The sequence below is a fragment of the Balaenoptera acutorostrata genome, chromosome 15 (assembly GCF_949987535.1).
Source record: "Balaenoptera acutorostrata chromosome 15, mBalAcu1.1, whole genome shotgun sequence".
NCBI classification, from domain to species: Eukaryota; Metazoa; Chordata; class Mammalia; order Artiodactyla; family Balaenopteridae; genus Balaenoptera; species Balaenoptera acutorostrata.
The window spans coordinates 78,343,505-78,359,132 of NC_080078.1; the positions used below are offsets into that span (position 1 = coordinate 78,343,505).

At 42.9% G+C, this 15,628-nt stretch overlaps 1 protein-coding gene across 4 annotated transcripts in view; it reads left to right on the forward strand.

Annotated features, from left to right (window-relative positions):
- Nucleotides 1-15,628, forward strand: part of SLC9A8 (solute carrier family 9 member A8) — a 79,101-nt gene that overhangs the window by 11,952 nt on the left and 51,521 nt on the right. For all 4 annotated transcript variants that reach the window (XM_007185313.2, XM_007185315.2, XM_057528703.1 and 1 more), the window contains one exon: nucleotides 10,678-10,736. In XM_007185313.2, coding sequence (XP_007185375.1) covers nucleotides 10,678-10,736 — 59 coding nt within the window. The remainder of the gene's footprint in view (nucleotides 1-10,677; nucleotides 10,737-15,628) is intronic.

Here is a 15,628-nt window from a genome sequence, read left to right on the forward strand (position 1 = left end):
TTTTGAGTGGAAGACAATGAAAAAAAAATCACTCAGTTCCTGAGTTGTTGACTGAAGGTAATTCTGGAAAAAAGCATATATAGTGATTATATTCTAATTGTACTTAAGTTCTAAAAACGGTTTTTTTAGAGAAAACCTAAAGCAAGAATCCTGACTGTAACTAACAGCTTTCCTGACGTTTTAGACTGTGAGAGTCCAATTGTGATGCAGCTTGAGCTGTCCCACGGGTAACTCTCCCTGAATCTCAGGTACTTTGATTTTTATTAGAGAAGAAACAGGCATTCATTTGTTGGCATTAGAGTAGCTGTCTCAGAGGTAGAGGCCAAAATTGGTTGTCACATTGACAAAATGATCACATTGGACTCTAAGGATTTTCCGGGCTGTCGCATTCCAAGGAAGAGTGCTAGCGCAGACTTTTAGCCTCCGTGTTTCTGGAAACATGGCTCAGAGGTGACAATTTATTCTTGGAACGTCTTGTTGCTCTTTAGCTGCCATTAGCTAAATGTGTGCTCTGTGTGTAATAGTGCATGCTTTTGCCTGGAGTCTTGCTCTGATTCTCCTTAGTTTTATGGTCATCTGCTCTTGGCTCAGCATTTTTTCATCTTAAAGTTGTATTTTATACTTAAATCTTTTAGCTATGTCAGAATAGTGAAGTAGTCTAAACTTTCAAGGAAGAAAGGTTGTTAAAGGATTGCATTTGGAAACTTGCTACATCTGGGCTGATTTCTATAAATTTCCTCTTTCGCCACATAAATGTTCTCAACAGAATAGAAAGGAATAACATTCCACTGAAAAAGTAAGCCACTTAAAAACAAAATATATAAACAACATTTCCCCAGAAAACAGACAGACAGCTCTGAGGTCCTGATTCTCATCTTCCTGGCAGCTCTTCTGTCTTTCAGAATACTATCTTTGGAGTATCTATTTTAGTATAGGTAGCAGCATCAAGGACTGGAATTTCAAAATCACCTTATTATAGCGTAAGTGATTCTATGATTATAGCTAACAAAACGTGCTAACAATATTTTAAAGTATTTTCAAAAAATCATTTGTGGTTAAAAACATGTTACATAAGTAATTATATTCCTTTCTGCCCTATCATGTAGTAGCAGGGCTGTCTCCTCATGGTAATCAGGGTTAGTCACCCCTGCCAACGTGGTAACCTGTTTCTAGGCCTGCTGGTCTGTTGGCACAAAGAGCCCAAAGTGACCAGGCGGCAGCCGTTGTAACTCTTACTATGTGAACTCTGGTGGAAATGTCCCCTTCTGGGAGCCAGGTTCTTTCAACCCACCGAGCCTAAAGTTTCAGGCTAAGGAAGCAGAAATCCTCCAAGCAGGAATCCTCACTCTTAAGTGAGTCCCTGAGAGTGATGGTGAGTGGTGTACCCATTGTGTGCTGTACCCATGCTTGCCTGTTGGGGATGTACCACCCTATAATGGCCACTGGTTTCAGGAGTATACCACACCCTGGAGGAGCGCGCCGTTCCTCACAATATGTCACCTCCAAGCTGGTGCATCAGCTCCATTTTTTTTTTTTTAATTTTTATTATTTATTTATTTTTGGCTGCGTTGGGTCTTCATTGCCGCGCGCGGGCTTTCTCTAGTTGCGGCGAGCGGGGGCTGCTCTTCGTTGCGGCGCGCGGGCTTCTCATTGCGGTGGCTCCTCTTGTTGCGGAGCACGGGCTCTAGGGTGCGCGGGCTCAGTTGCTCCGCGGCATGTGGGATCTTCCCGGACCAGGGCTCGAACCCGTGTCCCCTGCATTGGCAGGTGGATTCTTAACCACTGCGCCACCGGGGAAGCCCTCAGCTCCATTTTTAAGAGGCCATTTACCACTCTGGCTGGCTGGCAGTTTCTGGATAGGACGGTGTGGTGTCCATGTCTCATGCCCACTTCTGCACCTCCTTTGCCATAAAGTGAGTCTCTTGGTTTGACATGTTGTTGACATATTGTTATGCAGTATCCCACTTTGGTGGCTCAGACACTTATGGACCCTGCCTGGGATGGTGGTGCTAGCATACGTGTCAGCCTCAGTCAGAATGAATTGCTGCCCTTTCCAGGATGGAAGGGGTCTGATGTAATCGAGTTGCCATCATGCAGCTGGCTGGTCTTCTCAAGGGATGGTATCACACCAGGTGATGAGTGTTGATCTCTGTGGCTCTCCAGTCATACATTCAGCAGTGGCCATGGCTACAGAGCAGCCTTGGTGAGAGGGAGTTCATGCCGTAGGGGCCCTGCACAGCTTCCATGTCTGCCATCATGGCTACTGTGCTCATGAGCCCATTGCATAGACACTGAAGTGGCCAATATCAGAGGCTGGCCGAGTGGTTCATGAACCACGCGTGGGTTTTTTTTTTCTCCTCTGTCAGCTGGTCTTAAAGAGCTCCCCATGAGGCCGTATGTAGGAGCTGAGCTGAGAGAGAGATGTTGCTGTAACAGCTGAAGATGACATAGAGGTCTGGGCCACAAGTAAAGCATACTTGTGCCTTTTAGATCGGCACAAGTCTGATCGCTAATGTAACACTTCCATCTTAAAATGGATTGCTCCTGGGCCCACCCAGCCTGACAGTAGCTACGGCAACCCAACTTATGAAAGATGATTCTGGCCACCTGGGCACTTGACGTTCCATGCTCAGATGCTCTGTCTCTACCACGGCCCAATAACATGCCAGGAGCTTTTTCGTGTTTTTCCCTTGGGAGTTTTTTGAGTGGTATATGTGTCTCTTCTGCAAATGGCACGACCTTGCTCCAGAGCCCTAGGGATCTATGCTGAGCGACCCTCCTATTGGGGCTTGCCGGCCTCCCTTCCTACCAGATACTTCCAGTTCCATGGGGTCCGCCAGATCGTATGGCGAAAACAGCAGAGCTGCTTGAACTGCAGCTAACTGTTTTGGGCCTCACTCAAAACCATCAGTCTCTCAAAATCCAATAAATGGGTTGAAGTGTTGAATAGTTTTCTCAAGTGTGGAATATATTGCCTCCAAAACCTGGAGAAGGCCTACCAAGCATTGTGCTTCTTTATTACGGTAGAAGGGGCAGACCTTTTCCGTTACTTGGAGGCAGTGTCTTGGTGTGCTTCAGACCACTTGACCCCTGAATACTTCCCAGATGGGCAGGCCCCTGAAACTCTATCCTCTGAAGCATACGTGTCTTACCAAGACGTCTCCTCGCCACTTCTGCTTGTCGCTATACATTAGCATGATGTCAGTAGTGGAGCAGTGTATTGTCCTGTGGAACGTCCATATGGTCTGTGTTCTTGGGGACTGTATTATGCAGGAAGCAGTAGTTAACCTAAGGCACTTGCCTCATTTGGGGCATCTGTGTAATCTTGAAATAACCTGGGAGCTCTGTATTCCAACGGGGTGGTAGGGACCACTTCTGCAGGCCTAGAAGGTCCACGGGAACCTGAGGGTTAAAGGTGCTCATGTGCATCTCCCTAGGCACCCCTATCCCATGTCTGAGCCCCACTTCTTCCTTATCAGGGCCCTGCTAGGAGAAGGCATAGGAAATTTATCATCTTGAGTTCAGCATTCTCTGAAGATCTGCCACTCGTGCGGTTAAGACCCGTGCCCAGTTTTCAGCTCTAGAGGCCCTCCAGCTGCAGGAGATGACGGTCTGTTTCACTGCTGCCAAGGAGGCCCTCTGACTCTCACCGTTTGCTTTAAGTTGGTGATTGTTCGGGCCTTTTGTTTTCTTTTTTCAGAGCATCGGTGGCACTCAGCAACAACCACAATTCCACTTTTCTTACAGTTATTATTTCCGTCATAACCTCTTTAACACCAGAGATACTGCATGAGCCCTTGCCTCCTCCACCAGTGTCCCGACCCAGTCTGCCACAAGTGAAAGTCTTAGCAGTGGCACTGCTACCCCCGGGGAGGGGCTAGCAGTATTTTACCTCCAGTGTTGGGATGCTCTTTGCCCGGAAGCTGCTGAGTGGTCCAACTCCAGAACCCTATCCTCGAGTTTGCTTCCTTTGACCACTCCACTCCTGGAACCAGTGGTCTTAGGTTGGCTCCCTAAAAGCAGAATCTGAGACAGGGGTTTGGGGACAGGTAATGTATTGAGGGGTGCTCTTCAAGAGCAAATCTGTAACGGAGGGAGTCAACAAGACCAGGGAAGGAGAAAGCCAAACGGTGGGTGTGATCTCAGGGTAGGCCTAGCCTAGCCTCAGTAGGAGGGCTCTGGGGCAAGAATGCCAAGCAGAGTCTGTCTCTCCTTAAACCAAGGGAGTGGGACTTCTGGACCCCCATCAGTTAGTCAGTGGCTATGAGCTGGTGTGGGGCGGGCACAGCTTCCATGATGAGGTGCCTCTCGGCGGCTAAGGGCAGTTTTCTGGAGAAGGGGACAGCCGTGAGTGCCTAGCAGCCAACACGCACAGCAGCTCACCCAGATGGGCCCAGGGAAGGGGAGGGGGCGAGCCTCACAGCATCTACCACAGAAGGCAGCTGACGAGCTCTTTACAAAATTAAAAATGCCTGTACCCTTGACCCAGCAGCCCCTCTGTCAGGAGTTTTGTCTGTGGATACGCTCACACATGTGGAATGATGTATTTACTCAGATGGCAATGGCAGTGATAGCAGAAGCCTGGAGAACACCTGAGCGCTCATTACAAGAGGACATATTGGATGGCACAGTGGAATACACTGCAGCCACTAACAAAACAAAAAGTGTGAGGAAACTCTTTATGTGTTGATATGGAATAGTTTCTAAGAGGTAGTGGTAAGTAAAAAAAAAAAATTCAGAATAGTGTAAATACTGTATTACCATTTGTTTTAAAATTTATTTTATATGTACATGCATATGCATGTATATAATTTTAAACGTACAGACACTCTCAGCAGAAATGTACAGTATAACCAAGAAACTGGTAACGGTGGTGGTCTCCGGGAAGGAGAAAAAAAACAAGAATGGGACAGAGACTTAAGTTTTCACTGCATACTCTCTTATACCTTTCAAATTTTGTACCATAGGCATCTGTTACATAATCAAGTAAAAAATAAAGTAATTCATTTTTTCACTTTTTTTTTTTTTTAATTTATTTATTTTTGGCTGTGTTGGGTCTTCGTTGCTGTGCGAGGGCTTTCTCCAGTTGCGGCGAGCGGGGGCCACTCTTCATCGCAGTGCGTGGGCCTCTCACTATTGCGGCCTCTCATTGCGGAGCACAGGCTCCAGACGCTCAGGCTCAGTAGTTGTGGCTCACGGGCCTAGTTGCTCCACGGCATGTGGGATCTTCCCAGACCAGGGCTCGAACCCATATCCCCTGCATTGGCAGGCAGATTCTCAACCACTGCGCCACCAGGGAAGCCCGAGTAATTCATTTTTAAAACAATTCTGGATCTGCTATTTACTAGCTCAGTGATGCTTGTCCTTAGCCTCGGTTTCCTTACCTGTAAAATGCAGGCGACAAAGCCTTCACTTCATAGGAGTGCAGATATTAAACAGGGCAATGCATAGAAATCACTTAGTATAATGCCTACCTGCTAAGTAATCAATAACTGTTAGCTGCTGCTATCAATATTATTATCATTTATATTATTATGGTTTATTACCTTGTAGGGTAATCGTGAGAATGAGCTTAAATAACGTATATTGTATACGGTAGCACAGTGCCTAGCACCATAGTGTGTGTGTGTGTATGTGTGTTTCTTTTTAACACAATGCAAATTAATAAATGTGTGTGCATATACATATATACGTATATTTTTAAGGGAACTAGGATCATGTTCTACATACTGTTTTGTACTGATTGTTATACTTAATACATTTTAGGCACTTTCCTGTACTGTTCGTATTCAGGAATACTCGTATTTTACAGCGATAAATGGTAGACCAGCAGTGCACCCTGGGAGTGGGAAGGGTGTTAGCAGTTCGTAGCAGTAGTGCAGTCTCCCTGTGTCTCCTCGTCCAGAGGTGGTAGACGGCACCCAGGAGCCAGCAGTCCACTGTCACTTGCTGGCCCTGAGCTGTCAGAAGAGACTCTCTGAGCCTTCCTACCTGGAGCATTCTCTTGAGGAGTAAGAATGATTTAACCTGACAAATCCTGGGAGAAGGGTCTCAGCAAATAATTATGAATTACTCCTGATCCTTTGAGTGAATCCAGTGGTATCCATAATGAGGTGTGTGTACGAAGATCCATAGGAGGCAAAAGGAAATATTAGAACTTATGTTTCTATTTAATTTGAATCTCCTTTACAATCTCTGTTTTTTGTGTTATTTATTTTATTAATTTTTGGCTGTGCCGCACAGCTTGTGGGATCTTAGTTCCCCGACCAGGGATTGAACCTGGGCCCTCGGCAGTGAAAGTGTGGAGTCCTAACCACTGGACAGCCAAATCCCTGTGTTATTTTAAAATACATTAATGTAGTAGCACTTTTTTTATAATAATAAAATAAAAATTTGTAACTTGAAGGTGCATGGTCAAATTCTTTTTACTGATAGGAAGATACAAAATTGTATCTAGGGTATTATTTCCAGGGTGTCTGGTTGTATGGTATAAATTAATTTCTCCTGGACACTAGGTTGATTTGACCTAACTTTGAACCTCAATCTCAAAAGGTAAAGGAGTTTGCCAATTTAATGTTGTACCATAGTTCAGTCCTAGGACATTTCAAAAGGATTCCTCATGTAATAGTAATAATAGTAATAGTAGTAATAATATCATATTGTATTTTACAAAGCTTTCTAATGCCTCATTAATAATAATATAGGAACAAGCTTAGGCAATAGAATAATCACTGATTCTCAAATGTAATTGCTTCATGTATATTAATTACAAAAGCATTGATCATAGTATTAAAGTTTTTGGTGTACATTTACAAAGGAAAAAGAAAGTTGAGGTTTAGTAGCACAGAAAAACACTAGCTTTAAAAATTAAATCTGAAATCATGAAAAAAGTTCCAGCTTCCCTAGTAATCAGGAATGATTACTGAGTGCAGATTGACTGTAAATGCAAATCGAAACCTTAAAGTACGATTTCTTGCCCCTCATACTGGCAGAAGTGTTAAAGTCTGATGATTTTCCAGGGTTGGTGAGGATGCTTTGGTGCAAGGGGTGTAAATCGGCGCAGCCACTTTGGAGGACAGTTTGGCAACGTTTTCAGAGATAAAAATGCTCATGCCATTCACTGTCTCTGGATCTGCCCTAGGGAGACACTCTTACACAAAGAGGCACATACAAGCATGTTCACTGCAGCTGTTAATGGCAAACAGTTGGAGACAGCCATCATTGGGGGAACATTAAAAAGATAGTGACTTTTAAAAAAATTAAAATGGAGGGGAGGGATAAATTAGGAGGTTGGGATTAACACATACACACTACTATATATAAAATAGATAACCAACGAGGACCTACTATATAGCATAGGGAACTATACTCAATATTTTATAATCTGTAAGGGAAAATAATCTGAAAAAAAAATGTATATATATATATATATATATATATATATGTTTACCTGAAACTAACATGACAGCGAAAATCAACTATACTTCAATAAAATTTTTTAAACAGTAAAGCAGAATTTACATAACATAAACTTTATAATTTTAAAGTGTAGAATTCAGTGCTTTTTAGTATATTTACAGGGTTGTGCAACTATCACCACTGTCTTAATTCCAGAACATTTTTATCACCTCAAAAAGATACTCTCTGCACATCAGCAGTCACTGCACATTTTCCCCCTCCCCTTTCCGCTGGCAACCACTAACCTACCTCCTGTCTCTAGATTTGTCTGTTCTGGACATTTCATATGAATGGAACCATGCGATCTGGCCTTTCGGGGGCGGGGGTGGGATGACCGTTTTATTGTGATATAATTCACATACCATGCAAGTTACTCATTTTAAACGTACAGTTCAGGGTTTTAGTATATTCACAGTTGTGCAACCATGACAACAATTTTAGAACATTTCATCACCCCGACAAGAAGCCGCATACCCTTTAGCTATCATCCCTGAAACTTTCCTCCCCAGCCCCGGGAAACCATTTCTGTCTCTATAGAGACAAAGGCAATCTATAGATTTGCCAGTTCTGAATATTTCATATCAATGGATCATAAAAGATGTCTTTTGTGTCTGGCTTCTTTTACGTAGCATGTTTTCAAGATTCATCCACATTGCAATATGTATCAGTACTCCATTCTTTTTTACTGCCAGATAACATTCCATTGTGTGGATATACCACATTTTGTTGATCCATTCATCAGTTGGTGGACATTTGCGTTGTTTCCACCTTTGGGCTAATAATGCTGTTATGAACATCCATGTACAAGTTTCTGTACGAACATAGGTTTTCTATTCTCCTGTGTAGAATTGCTGGGTCATATGGTAACTCTGTTTTACTTTTTGAGGAATTGCCAAACTTTTCTACAGCACTTGTGCCATTTTACTTTCCCATCATCAATGTATTAAGGGTTCCAGCTTCTCTATATCCTTGCCAACACTTACTTTCCATTTTAAAAAAGTTACAGCTATCCTAGTGGGTATGAACTGGTGTCTCATTGTGGTTTTGATTTCCATTTCCCTAATGACTAATGATGTGGAGCGTCTTTTCTTGTGCTTATTGGCCATTTGTATATCTTTGGAGAAATGTCTATTCAGTCTGTGGCATCTTTATGCTGTGCTGTAGAGCTGTTAAAAAGGAATGAGGCAGATCTATATGTAGTCACCCCTGATCATAACACTGAGCAAAATAGCAGGTAGTAGAAACTACCTGCTATAGGACTTCTCTGGAGGTACCGTGTGCTTCCATTGCAGGGGGCACGGGTTCGATCCCAGGTCTGGGAACTAAGATCCCGCGTGCCAGGCAGCCAAGAAAAAGAAAAAAAAGATGCATTATAGTACCATAAATTTTATATAAATACACACAGGTGTGCCACGTGTTACATACACACGCACCCTAGTACTGTATGGTAAATATAAATATGTAAGGGCATAGGGAAGGGTCTGGTAGAATATTCCCCAGACTTATCAAGATGGTTGGTTACCTTGGGGCAGGGAGAGAGAGAACTAGTGGGGGTGGGATTTCATCAAAAGGGACTTTTGTCTTATTTATAACATTTTACAAAGTATTCATGAACTATTTGGTTAATAAAAAAATTGTATGAAAACTCCTTAAAATATATACACAATTTAAAAATATAAGAAAAAGGAAGCAACTGGGGAACTCTAGAGAGGGGTGAGAATCAGTGCTTTCATGCCACGTGGAAGTGAATGTACAATTACTGTTCTGAAAATGTCATTGATTCCCTTTATAGCTCAGACCTATTTCGTCTTATGTCCTTTTTATCAAAACAGTTTTGTTGGTCTTTTACTAATATATAACAATACAAATAGTACAGAGGTTTATAAAGTTAAAATCAACTGATCCTCTCTTCACCTCAAACCCCTCCTTCCCCATGACAATTAGTGTTAGTGCACCTTCTTTTCCTAATAAACCTCTGTGTTCTTGTATTTTCTCCTCACCCCACCCAATAAGGTGTGTTTCTTCAGCTTTCTGTTGTTGATGGGAAAAAGCTCCTTCCCCTCTAGGGGAAAGGGAAGTCTTTTTTTTGGCTGCGTTGGGTCTTCATTGCTGCGTGCGGGCTTTTCTCTAGTTGCAGCAAGCGGGGGCTACTCTTCGTTGCGGTGCACGGACTTGTCATTGCAGTGGCTTCTCTTGTTGCGGAGCACGGGCTCTAGGCACGTGGGCTTCAGTAGTTGTGGCTCGTGGGCTCTAGAGCACAGGCTCAGTAGTTACGGCACACGGGCTTAGTTGCTCCGTGGCATGTGGGATCTTCCTGGACCAAGGATCGAACCCGTGTCCCCTGCATTGGCAGGTGGATTCTTAAGCACTGTGCCACCAGGGAAGTCCGAAAGGGAAGTCTTTATGTTTAAGCATCTGTAACAGTGGTCTTCACCCTTGCTTTGTATCACCCCCTACCAGAGATTGTTATTTTGCAGATCCCAAGTTCTGCTCAGGTGTCTATTTCATAAAAAGCTCCCATGATGATTCTGATGAGCCCACAGGGTTAAGAATCATTAATCTAGTGAGTAACAGAGCAATCATAAATTGTACCCATGATGCTTCTTCGAGAATTATTTTTGGTAGGTTCTTTATGAGATAATAATGAGCCTGTCAGCTTTGTGGAAACATGCCTGAACTTAGATGGTCTGTTTTGTTCCAGGAATTTCACAGAATTTTCACTTTAGGTTATTTTCAGCATTGGGGCTTTAACTCTAACTAAATACTCTACATAGAGCTACCATCTGAGCCTGAGAAAGTGATCTTGGATTCCTTTTTGAAAACGGTAGGAATAAGTAGTACAGGGCAAACTTAGCTTTCTGCCATTTCAAATCTAAAATGGGTGGATATAGCAAGAATGACAGATGCTTAAATCTTCCATGCCAGGCAAACTATCCCTAGGTCTTGTTTTGTAAAGCTTTTTCACCCCTCCCCCCACCCCCACCCCCAAATTTTTGTAGACTTCGTTATAGTATGTTTGCCTGAGATGCAAGTGAGAAACTCATGTGATTCATAAAACTCCACACTAATTTCCATTTTTATGTTTTCAGACATAAAACTTGCAGAAATTCACAGATGCCATTTAGAGACGTAATAATAATCAGTTTCTTTAGAATAATAAACCTGAGTAATCTTTCTTATATCTTAAATTTTTGTTAAACTTTATATTTTCTCTTCTAGGTATTCTCATGGGAGCAGTTATAAAAATTATAGAGTTTAAAAAACTGGCAAATTGGAAGGTAGGTTTACCCAACTGTTCTTTTTTTTAACATAATTACAATTTTTATTGGTTCTTAAGTTTAATAACACTGATTATGGTGGCTTTCTTATCATTCCTCGACTGTCAGTGAAGTTTATATTGTCCCATTAATTTTTTAACATTCTGGTAGATTAGGGTTGATATCTTTACATCTGAGTTTTTTGAAAAAGCATAAATCTCACACTGTTTCAAATTAACATAGGAGCATTCAATGCCATGTTTTGTTATTTATTTGCATTTTTATAATCTTAGACTAACTTGCTGCATACAAGGCTCTAATTAGCATTTAACATTAAACAATGTTTATTGCTCCTAATTCCATTCTGACAGCTGAGCCCAATAAGACATATCTGCCCAGCACTGTAGACCTTACAGAATGCTTTATATACTGTAGCTTCTGTCATCCTCATGACAACCATGGAGGTAGATTGACCACGTATTATCCCCATTTTTACAGATGAAGAAAGTGACCTCTGAGAGGTTGGGACATGTCTAACATCACAGAGCTAGAGAGCGGTTGAGTTGGCTCTTGTGTCCAGACCATCTGGTCCTATGTGTTCTATATTTTCTCCGCCACACCATGCTGTCCTCACTTGTGGATGTTCCCACCCTTACGTTCACACAATGGTCATTAGAGCGTGAGGTCCAAGGACTAATTGAAACTCAAGTTTCAGCTTAAACTTTGAGCATCTATATCGAGTAGGGAGTTTAACAAGTGTGTAACAAAACTGATTTTGTGGAGGGAAATAAGGTCCATTTCAAAATATTAAAAGAATTGTATGGTTAAAATGTGTCACATTTGAGCCCTTCCTACTTTGACGCAGCTCCTAGGTGTGAGGATTAATTTACCTGTGGAACTGTAGCGTATAAATTTGCAAAACAGGGCTTCCCTGGTGGCGCAGTGGTTAAGAACCCGCCTGCCAGTGCAGGGGACACGGGTTCGAGCCCTGGTCCGGGAAGATCCCACATGCCGTGGAGCAACTAAGCCCGTGTGCCACAACTACTGAGCCTACGCTCTAGAGCCTGCGAGCCACAATTACTGAAGCCTGTGCACCTAGAGCCTGTGCTTGCGACGAGAGAAGCCCACCACAATGAGAAGCCCGCACACAGCAATGAAGAGTAGCCCCCGCTCACCGCAACTGCAGAAGCCACTGTGAGGGGGGTTAAACTGAACCAGCTGCAGAGGCCACTGTGAGGGGGGTTAAACTGAACCAGTTGAGCTTCATACACAGCATGTTCCAGTGGGGTCTGCCTAGCCCCGCTCACCGCAACTAGAGACAGCCCACACACGGCAATGAAGACCCAATGCAGCCAAACATAAAGAAATAAGTAAATTAAAAAAAAAATTTGCAAAACAAGCCTCATGGTCTGACGTAAAACACAATTTGAGGTTGTTATAAATAATATTCAGGATATATTGTATGTATTAAATGAATTCTCAAAATGTACATTGAGCTTGGAATATTTCTAGAGCTACCCTCAGCTGAGGAAGGGGCTAGGCAGACCCCACTGGAACATGCTGTGTATGAAGCTCAACTGGTTCAGTTTAACCCCCCTCACAGTGGCCTCTGCAGCTGGTTCAGTTTAACCCCCCTCACAGTGGCTCATTCTAGGGCAGGAGCAACTGACCGTACACCCTTTCTCAACTCTTAGACTAGATAGAGCCTGATGTGTAAATACCGCCCCCTAACACATTTTGTTTGATTTAAAATCAATTGATCAAAATTGGAATTGATTTTAAAACAATTAAAAAATCATTAAGTTTTTTGTTTTGTTTTATTTTGTTTTTCATGGAGGAGAAAGAAGGAGTGGCTTTATTTCTTTGCCAGGCAAAGGGGGAACACAGTAGGCTAGCACGTCAAGAACTGTGCCCCCAGTTTTGTTTTAAATGTTATTAATCTATACAAAATTATAGAAATTTCACATGGATTTTTTTTTTTTATACATTTATTTTATAGCTACTTTATTTATTTATTTTTGGCTGTGTTGGGTCTTCGGTTCGTGCGAGGGCTTTCTCTAGTTGCGGCAAGCAGGGGCCACTCTTCATCGCGGTGCGGGGACCGCTCTTCATCGCGGTGCGCGGGCCTTTCACTATCGCGGCCCCTCCCGTTGCGGGGCACAGGCTCCAGACGCGCAGGCTCAGTAGTTGTGGCTCACGGGCCCAGCTGCTCCGTGGCATGTGGGATCTTCCCAGACCAGGGCTCGAACCCGTGTCCCCTGCATTAGCAGGCAGATTCTCAACCACTGCGCCACCAGGGAAGCCCCACATGGATTTTTAAAAATATTTTAAACTGCTTAATTTGTAATCTTTTTTTAAAATTAATTAATGTATTTATTTTTGGCTGCATTGGGTCTTCGTTGCTGCGTGTGGGCTTTCTCTAGTTGCAGCGAGTGGGGGCTACTCTTCGATGTCGTGAGCAGTCTTCTCTTGTTGTGGAGCACGGGCTCTAGGCACGCAGGCTTCAGTAGTTGTGGCATGCGGGCTCAGTAGTCGTGGCTCACGGGGTTAGTTGCCACAAGGCATGTGGGATCTTCCCGGACCAGGGCTCAAGCCTGTGTCCCTTGCATTGGCAGGCGGATTCTTAACCACTGCGCCACCAGGGAAGTCCTCACATAAAAATTTGAACTTCTAGCTTCTCTCGAAGAAGCAGAAGCTCTCTCAACACCAAGCCCACATTCCCCACAAGCAGAGATCCGAGGCACTGAGTGCAGCTGCTCCCCTGGGGAATGCTGTATGATCCCTGCTCCGAGCAGGAGGAGGAAAGGTTATCTTTTACTTTCAGTTTTATATGCTTCGGTATTATTAAATTTATTTTTCAACAGATGTTAGTTTTCAAGTTAAATAATAATAATATATTGAGTAGTATAGTTGGGTGGTGACTGTAATTAAGTGCCCTGAAGAGCCATCTAGACAACCAGTGCTTGACCTCAGAATAGGGTGAGGTTTTTAGGCTAAGACAGCTGGGCAGGCTTTCTGGAGGAGCAGGTGTTTGTGGAAGCCAAAGCAGGAAGCAGGATCTGTTTGGAAACTGGGTGCTGCAGGGAACAGGGGAGGTAAGAAAAACAGTGAAGTTGCTGGGTGTTTTCTTTCCATGTAGGTCTGTTTCCAAACTGTCCTGCTGGGCCTGCCTTCTACCTATATTGTCATATGCTTAATATGTTTCTTTAAGTCAACTTGCTCTTTTATGTATATGTCTTTGTAACAGTTTTGTAAAAGCTTTTATTATGGTAAAATATACGTAACATAAAATTTAGCATTTTAGCCATTTTTAAGTGTACAGTTCAGTGGCATTAAATACATTTACAATGTTGTTTAATCATCACCACTATCTATTTCCAGAATTTTTTCATCATCCCAGACAGAAACTCTACCCATTATACAATTCCCTATTCCTCTCTCCCTACTTTCTTTTCCACTTTCTATTTTTCTTAGTATTTTCTATTTTTTTAGTAGCCCCTATTTTACTTTCTGTGTTTATGAATTTACCTATTCTAGGTACCTCAAATGGGTGGAATCATACAATAGTTGTCCTTTTTTATCTGGCTTATTTTATCAATACTTAGCATGATGTTTTTAAGGTTCATCCACTTTGTAGCCTGTGTCATAACTTCTTTCCTTTTTATGGCTGAATATTATTCCATGGTCGGTGTATACCACACTTTGTTTATCCATTCATCTGTTGATGGGCCCTGGGGTTGTTTCCACCTTTTGACTGTCGTGAATAATGCTGCTATGAACGTTGGTGTACTATATACATTTATTTTAAAGGAAACATTATAATACTGTTTTAAGTGGGAAACCAATATTGTTTTTATAAATAAATACGATAAAAACAAAGTGGTACATTTGCTTGCTGAAGCCTCTGAGGTCAAGCCTGTCCTCTTTGTCAAAAAGGGGGATCAGCATATTGGAGAGAGGCTTAACACGGTAGCACCAAACTGACGCGTCTGACTTAATCGGGATTGAAAAAGAATCAAAAAGGGCTGACTTTCTCAATCCGTGGGGTCGGTGGTATTCGACACACATTGCTCAAGTACCACCTAAAACCACATCAGACCACTTTAGGGGAGATACTGCCCAAAGGAACCTGGGATCTTTCTGTAACACTATTCACTGTAAGGTGGTGTGTGCATTTCCTGTGGCTTCTGTAATGAATTACCACAAATTGGGTGGCTTAAAACAGCAGAGATTTGTTCTCTCATCGTTCTAGAGGCCAGAAGTCTGAAATCAAGGTGTTGGCAGGGCCACGCTCCCTCAGGGGAGCGAATCCAGGCCCTAAGGGAGAATCCTTCTCTGCCTCTTCTGGTTTCGGGTGGTCCCAGGCATTCCTTGGTGATGGCAGCCTAACTCCTGTCTCTGCTTCAGTCTGTCCTCATGTGCCTTCGTCTCTGTGTCTGTGTGTCCCTTTCTGTCTCTTTTAAGGACACTGTCATTGGGTTTAGGGCCCACCCTAATCCAGGATGATCTCAGCTGGATTCTTCCCTTAATTCCATCTGCAAAGACCCTATTTTCAAATCAGGTCGCATTCTGAGGTTCCAGGTGGACATGAATTGGGAATAGAGGACACTGTGAACCCACTGCAGGTGGGTTCTCCTTTTTCCCAGGGGAGGTTTTGTTTCTGAAACTCCCAGAGTCTCTGCAGTGGCCCAGCTGCACAGATCCTGCGAATAGGTTGCCCCACAAAGCACAGGGATCGGCCCATTTCTTTTCACATGGCCCCAGTCTGAGTCATGAGCTTGTGATACAGGCAGTTATTTTAAGACTTAATAAGGCATTTTCAGAAGTCATCATTTGCTTCTATTTTGAGCCTTTTTTGAATGTTATTTTAGTCTTTATGGTAACAGCCGTACATTTGTAAGGATACATTTATC